This window comes from Cryptotermes secundus, unplaced genomic scaffold (genome assembly GCF_002891405.2).
Source record: "Cryptotermes secundus unplaced genomic scaffold, Csec_1.0 scaffold529, whole genome shotgun sequence".
Lineage (NCBI taxonomy): Eukaryota > Metazoa > Arthropoda > Insecta > Blattodea > Kalotermitidae > Cryptotermes > Cryptotermes secundus.
The window spans coordinates 281977-290543 of NW_019737988.1; the positions used below are offsets into that span (position 1 = coordinate 281977).

At 36.0% G+C, this 8567-nt stretch overlaps 1 protein-coding gene across 6 annotated transcripts in view; it reads left to right on the forward strand.

Moving 5' to 3' along the window:
- The window catches only part of LOC111870637 (rab GTPase-activating protein 1-like), a 94377-nt gene extending 87464 nt beyond the window's left edge, over window positions 1-6913 (forward strand). For all 6 annotated transcript variants that reach the window (XM_023863094.2, XM_023863095.2, XM_023863098.2 and 3 more), the window contains exon 18: window positions 1836-6913. In XM_023863094.2, coding sequence (XP_023718862.1) covers window positions 1836-2093 — 258 coding nt within the window. In that variant the 3' untranslated portion in view covers window positions 2094-6913. The remainder of the gene's footprint in view (window positions 1-1835) is intronic.
- Window positions 6914-8567: the final 1654 nt, after the last annotated feature.

Genomic DNA, 8567 nt, shown 5'->3' on the forward strand with positions numbered 1-8567 from the left:
TTATAGTTATTTGTAGTTACGACCTGTAAGTGGTCAATAAATCAAGTCATGAATCCAAACCCTGTCTGTAGTCACTCATACACATGGCAACTATGTCAGAAGTGGTTGGATTGGACACCGCATTAGATCTTGATTGTTAAGCTGCCACATTATGGGAGTGGAACATGGTGGCACATCTGCTGGCTGTAATCAGAAGCAACAGAAAAAAAATGGACACAAACAAAGCACAAATGAGAACCAGCTAACAATACCTGAAAAAAGAAATGACAACTGACCAAGATATCCTGGAAGAAGAAATTCTGGCCAAAGTGGAAACCAACCAAGAAAAGATAGAAACCAGGGTAGATGCCAGTAATGAGAAGTTTGACGTCGGTCGAAGTACTCGTCTCCCAGATGGATATCCACCAAGCTAGAACAGAGGTAATTCAAAAGAAATAAAAACAAAGATGGACACCCATCAGGAAAGGATGGGAGCCAATGCCAGGAACCTGTGGAAGCCAAAATTAAGACATGCCTGGTAGAAGTGAAGGCCATGGATTTGGTTTAAAATCCTGACGATAAAGAGAAGGTAGCAGAGCAATAGGAAGTCCCTAAAGAAGAGGCCACAGTGAAAAGTGTTGTAGCATTGAAGAAGCAGCATGGGGACCGGCATCTAGCTGTAGGGTGCCACCAAAAGCCGAAGAAACGAACCCAGGGCAATGGTGGGTCCCAGAAGAAGTTGGCCGCCGCCTGCAGAAGGATGACCCACTGTGCAATTCTTGCATGGCGTAAGGGATACTGTTGTCAGGGACAAGGCAAGGACAAGGCTGTACCAAGAACCCAGAAAGGATGGATGTTCAGGAAGAGACATCAGGTGAAACTGGAAGGCATCAATGGAATAAAGTTCCAAGGCTTGAAGAAGCAACTGTGCCTGAAGAAAAACAGGACATCTGGAAGGCTCTTCAAGGAGACACTAGGGCTGGAGATCACAAAGAGAATATCCAGATCTTCTGTCAGGATTAAAAAAAAATGAGTGTCAGGACATTGTGGAGGGGTCAGCGCCCTTTGAAACAAAAGAAGAGACTGCACACAGAGTGAGAGCCAGAGATAGAGGAACACCAGCCACTCGAGGTTGTTTTGCCTCCATTGGTCAGAAGAGCAGGATAATGGTGATAAACCTGGATCGACTGGCACCTTGTCATAGAGTCACTCAGGACAAGTAGCCTTAAGGAGGGAGCAGCGGGAGTGGTTGGAGAGTAATCACCATGAGAACTGAGCCACAGGGAAGAAAGGTGAGACCTATCACAGACATCACAAGCACAGCCCTTGGAAAGGAAGAAATGGTAGTACACCTGTAGACCATTCAGGAGAAATAGCTTTAAGGAGGGAGCAGTGTAGCATGTAGAGCCATTGCTGTGCAGTGACCACGAGATAGGCAAAGGAGATGACAGCCAAAATTTAGTAAGTTAAGCCAGCATTTCTTTTTGGACCTAGTCTGGGAACTTTCCAATGGAACAGGTCACAAATAATTTTATCATACATCCATTCCATCTGCCCATAACTAACTAACTAACTAACTAATACCAGTACATAACTCACTCCATAGAACAGACTCAACTGGTCATAAAATTTGCCACCTTGTATGGAATTTGAATGTTCATTACCATGTTAACAAGAGCCTGACACTGGTCCCATTCTTGAGCCAAATAAATTCAATCTACAGCATCACACACGGCATCTAGATCCATTTTAACATTATTCTTCCATCTACACATAGATCTCCCATGTAGTCTCTTCACTTCTAGTGAAATATGTTTTATATGCATTGCTTCATTACTTTCTTTTGATTATGATAGGATTTGGTACATCAGTTGCACTCTGCTGTGGCAGACTTGCAGGCAGCACGTAATTCATGGCCTCCATGGTTGCATAAAACACTAAGTTCTATAAAAGAAGTGGCTAACAAAAAGGAACTGACTGGAGGAGGACCACTGGCTGCTGTGGCCAGACGGGATTTAGTACCAGGAATTGGAACTCCTATTGTAACCCGACGTGACTCTGCACCAGGGCTCTCAAGGGATTCAGTAAGTCGAGAAAGTCTGCGTGACATGTAGGCAGCATACACTATGACATCTCTTGTATTTCTCATCTGTCATCCTTTTTTTAATTTGTAATTAGTAGTAATGAGTTCTACATCACAAAATATACTGTGAATAAAAAGTAATATCTCCTGATACATTCCTCAAATATTTTCCAGTTGTATGATGCTTTTAGGTATCATGGCATTACTTTGGACATTGAATTGAATTTTAAGTAGTCAATGTTCATAATGACAGTGTCAAGGCAGGATAGGACAGCATCTTCCATAATGGGAAAATAAATAATATTCAATTTCAGATATAACAAAGTTTGAAGTTAAAAAGTGAACTTATTCCAGGCAGGTCAAAAATCAGTCATAGACACAGGGTACCAACCTTCCCCGGATTGCATTGATGTGCAGAGGACATCTGCTACAATACAAATGTCAAACAGTGTACCACAGTTTTGTAATATGAAATATTAAAGTATATTTCTATGCATCTCTACTTAACAGCTTTGAGGACATTACATATTCATGTACAGTAGGTATATTATTTTAAAACACAGGTACCAAGCATTGCCATGCAGCCATCTACACTAATATGAAATAATCCAGCGGTCACATAATGCATTGTATGAACAACACAAGACCATGATTTATGTGTCTTAAGAAGCAAGTATTTATAAGAAGGTCATTTGGTATTTTTGTCTGGTGCATGTTTTAATATGAATGTGGGTATGTGAACGAGCATGATATGAGTGCAGAGGTTTGTTTCTGTCATAGTTTCTATTTCTTATCCTAAGTTAGATATTAATAACTTAAAAGCATTGAAATGCAAATTATATCATAAGTGTAAAAGAAATATCCATTTATGAAAAAAGTGTTAATATTTTTAACTGCGATAAATTGCGGGAATGTGCCATTAGTACTCTATCATGTAGTATTGTGATGTGAAGAGTCGTTGGTTACCAACAGCCAACTAGTGTACTTTTCCTGAAAGGAAATTATAACAAACCTTGTATGTTCATAGTGTGGCATAGTTTTTTTTTATATAATAACCTAAAAAGATAAAATTGTTATAAGAAGCAAGAAGCAAAAACCATGCAAGATTTGAGGTCAACATGGCAGTGATTAGTAAGGTCACTGCTTTCTGGCATGTGATTGTATAGTCTGGTTGTTCATTATCAAAATTCTGGCGAAACCCACTACCTCCACTTCAGAGAAAGGGTTCCTCTGAAACGCTGGTAAGAGTTCACCAGACCCAATGGCATCACATTTTAAAGGACAGTGATGTTCATAAGAGATGATGTATGTTCCAAGAAACATTTTCATATTTTAATTGGATTTACAGTAATTTGTCTTGCAGCCCTTATCTTTAGGAGTCAGAATGCATATTAATTCACCATAAGACAATTATGTCCTCTCATTCTTGGATATGTTTTTTGTTATTGGTATTTCATTGACTCCATACAGTTAGGCCACAACTGATAGTTATTATTATTTCTTGAAATCATAATTGAATGTTTTGTTGAAAACAAATTACTTTACTAGAGCAAATCTTGTAAGTAATTCATGTCATGTATCTCATTATAATGCATCCCAAAAATCCTAAGTTATGTAATAAACCATCACACAAATTTGCTTTAAAACCTTGTTTTTTCTTATATACACTTCATATTTCAGCTATAAATGGTCATCATCAGGTAATATACTGAAATCAACCAACATATATAGAGTGTAAGTAAGTGTAAGTACTGTCAAAATGTGAAGATGTATAAAATGGTAGGCAAAATAATAATGAATTAGGTTGGATCTCACTTAATTTTACAAAGACATGAATGTCCGCATCTTTGTAAAATTAAATAAGAAACAGTAGTATTTGTCTTAATATAGGTATTCTGTAACATATGGAATTATATGTTTACTATTTAGTTTTATATAACTTGGCAGTTCGCATTTTTATATTATACTTTCATTTTCTCTATATAGCTTTCTTAGTTAATCCAAGTTAGGTTATAGCTTAAAATTATATGCTAGTTTGTTTTCTTCTTTGGTAACTTGGAATGATATGTATGGTATTTTTCTCTTGGTGAGTAGCTAAGTTTGATTTTACATACATTTTTATACAGTTTGCGATCTTAACAAATTTGTACTTACAGTCATTTATTTGGCTCATTTGAGTATGTCGCCTGATGATTATTGTTTACAGTCGAAACATGTAGCATATACAAGGAATAAAGAACAAAAGGGTTTTTAAAGAACATTTGTGTGATGATTAACCTTATGACTTACAAATAAACAAACAGAATACAGTCTGATAAAAAGTAAAATCTCAAGTCATTACAATTTTACATAGAAAAATTTAGTCTTATCATGCCAAATGTCAACTTTTCCCAAATAAATAATACATTACACTTCATTTATGGGAAATCATTGTATTTTTTAATGAAGCCAGTATATACAAGTATGAGAATTACCTGCTTGTGCAAGACACAGAATCAGGACTGAAGTATCATTAGTGATTGTGATCTTGCAGGAAAAATGTACTCTGCTGCATAAAAGATGGTTCATTCCGTAACAATCATCAACAGTGCTCTTCATTTATAAAAGTTTGTTGAAAGCACTATTAATTATATATGCTTCTGAGAGTGTTCACGAAGAACTGTATGTAAACTATTTGCTGTTAAAATTAAATACCACAGTTCCTACATTTAGATAGTAAAAAATATAGCACCTTCATAAAGTTTAAAATTTGGAGATCCAAATTGAAATTTCTTCATATCCTACAAGTAACGTTATGTACAGTTTTTACTATTACTTTGGTTACAGCAGCCATTAGACATCAGTCAGCAGTCATTTTAAATTTATAAGGTTCTACTGGATATGGCAAAAGCATTTTGAAAAACAATGACAATAATAATTTAGTTGAATTCAATTCTTTATTGATTATGTGCTGAGCTCAACAGGCATTGGCCAATTACAGAGTCAGCATGGGTACAAACAACAGCAATATGACAACACAGGACAAAAGAAACAATAAAAGCAAAGAAAAATTAATAATTTTAGGCTTTTAACACTCAAACAAGAGTTCCTAAAAATATCTGTAAGTTTACAAACTGCATTTGCAGTTGAAACACGTCTAGCTGAAGGGCAGTGCCTAGAGGAGCAAGTGAACCTGTTGAAGCAACAAATGTTCCAAGTAGAAACCCAAAGGCTGGCTGTTTCAAGGACAGAGAGGCAACATTTAGTGCTACTAAAAACATTTATTAAGACTAAACCATCAAAGTGATGATGCCTGTTATGCAGTGTCAGCAAATTTAATCTTTCCAATAAATTATCATAGTAATATTCTGTATCTTGGAAAAATCTACTGTGGAAAAGGGCTGAAAATTTTCTTTGTATGCGCTCAAGTTTATTGGAGTCAGAAATCGTAATCAACTTCCAAGCAACATTAAGTATATTTGAGTTTAGATCTGACCAAAGCAAAATATAACGTCAGTAGGCTGTCTGAGGTGGAAAAAGAAAGTGTTATTGTGTGAAATAGCCCTAGTAATTTCAGTGAATATGAAGAAAGATTATTATTATTATTATTATTATTATTATTATTATTATTTAGTTCCCAGATTAACTTCCATCATCTAAGAATAGGAGATTTTAAATTCCTCAGTATTATGAGTCTGATGATCAAATGTTAACTTGGTCCTAACAATATCAGTATTGAAAAATACAATCCTGAGCCAGATGGACTACATGTGGACACTGCTGCAGTAGTGCAACATACTGACGTTAAAGGTTTGACATCAAAAGTAATTTGTAGTTAAAAAAGTTTCAGAAATGAAATAAGTATCTTATGGAACTACTGTATTTTTATATACTGATATGTTATGAGCTGAAATAATTCAGTCAGTAAGTTAACTTGTTACAGGCTGGACAGTTTGTTCCCAGCAGAGGCAGTGATTGTTCTTTCATTGTCACCATGTCCAGACCAGCTGTGGAGGCCACTCAGCCTCTTACTGAATGGTACTGGATATTCTTTCCCTGAAAATAAAATAACTAGAGTGTGCAGATGACCACTCACATCCACCTAGTGCTGAAATTAAGAATGTGTGGAGCTTTACTTTTACTCCCCATACTCTCCTTAGTATGGGTGTGTGGCACAGTACCTTATGTATATTGCTATTGATTTGTCTGATTGTTCTGCCTTGATTCATATAAAAAAACAGTATTAGTATATGAAATATGTGGTATTTAAATCTATCCACAAACATCACATTTCAGTTTGCATGCATTCCTCTGTTATATTACATGTTGTATTTACTTTAAATATTTAAGACTGTCAAGCCAGATAGAATAAAAGTGCCCTTTGCTTAATCACTGATTTCTTGAAGAAACTGTAATTGCTCTGTACTTAACATGTAATAACTCTAGATCATTATAAGAGAACTCACAAGTTTTTAAAATTGTCAGTTTTCTTGAATGTGTTCTTTTCAGTGTTCATATTTATTTACACAGATGACAGAAACTAAGTCTGAAGTTATAAATTTATGGAACAACAAAACTCAAATATATACCATACCTCTGACTGCATATTAGTTTGAATTTTGATTATTCTATAACAGAGTATAAGTAGAATTAAATCAAACAGCAGTTATTACACTATAAATGTATAATGCAGTAGAAGTGGCGACAGTATGTTGCTGTCCATTCACCTCCATCTACAGCCAAGGGTAAGAATGTGTCAAACTTTATCTCCACTCCCCCATACATCTTCATAGCATGGTGCTTAAGCATAGGGACAACTTTATCTTATCTGATACATTGAACAAGCTTCAACGTGCAATACAAATATGTTTTTGGACATTATCCATCTTATCGTTACCTAAAAACCATCCTGTTTATTCTTCAAAACACAATGTTTCGGAGACTGGATTCTGTCTCCTGTCTCCTCCTATCTCTGGAGATAGGGACTAGGTCTATCAATTTGGCCCAACTGAGGTTTACCTGAAGACAGAGACAGAATCCAGTCTCCGAAACGTTGTGCTTTGAAAAATAAATGGACGGTCTTCAGATAAAGACAAGATGATGGATAATGTCCGAAAACATAATATTTGTACTAATGTACCACTGTCACAAACTTTTAGATTTATTCAACATGCAAAAAAAAACATTTTATGATAACCTAAGTTCGGGAAACATTGTTTTTAATATATATTTGTGAACACAAAATAGTATCTAATAATATTCATCAATTCTACATTTTTCAACTATTGTAAACTTAATTGGTGGGAAAGCCAAATGGAAAGAGACCACTGGGAAGAACAAGGCACAGGTGGGTCAACAATACTAAAATTGATCTTAGAGATATAGGATGGGATGGTATGGATTGGATTCATCTGTCTCAGGTAGGGACCAGTGGAGGGCTCTTGTGAACACGGTAATGAACCTTTGGGTTCCATAAAATGTTGGGAAGTTCTTGAGTAGCTGCACAATTGGTGGCTTCTCAAGAAGGGCTCAGCTCCATGAGAAGTGAATGAGTGAGTGAGTGATTGTAAACTTAGTCTGTGTTAATAATCAAGATTATAGGAGGAGAGATTCAATAAACTGGGCCCATCAGTTACTGTGTCCTGCTGTGCTTTGCATAGATATTTCAGCATTATAATCCTTAGTTACCCTATGTTTATAGGCTGCGCCATAGCTCAAGTGGCTAGTCACTGGCTTCCCACCGTGGCAGCCTGGGTTTGAGCCTGGGTCTGGTCATGTGGGATTTGTGGTGGACACAGTGGTGCTGGGGCAGGTTTTCTCCAAGTACTTTGATTTCCTATGCCAATTGTCATGCCACCAATTGCTCCACAGTCATCATCATCTATCGTGGGCTGGTACAATAAGCCAGTAGTGGCCGCAGGACTAAGTGGACTCAGTCCTACTCCACTAAGAATAATAAAAAAATCAGTACCCTCTGTGGGATGCATTTATTCATTTCTCTGTTACATAATGAATGGAAAACACATTCTGATCATTTGTTTCTATACCTTATTTGTGATGCCACTGTCATATTTGGGCCCACCAAATACATGGATCACAAGAATAGGCACATTCTTTCTTAGAATTATGTTCTAAAACATGAATATTAATGACTGCACTCTGACAGATCTTTCATTCCAGTGCTTGACTTGGCAGCTGTTGATTCCAGGAATGGAAATAAAATGATTGTCTTTCTGTTAAAATGTAAGCATTTATAGCATAAAATAAATTACTTAAGTGCAATTTTTATTAGTGTCAAATATGTCATGCTTAAAGCTGGGCCATTAAATTTTAGTTTATAGATACTTTTTTCAATATACTGTTCATGTATCTGCAGTTATTACAGTGCAAAGATATAAATACTCAGCTGTGTACTATGTAATGCTAGTCTGTATGAAATGTACATTAAAATAAGATTCAGTACTTTACATAGAAATTAATAAAATGAAAGTTGCAGTACAGTCACTTTCAGACCTACTAGAAAGAA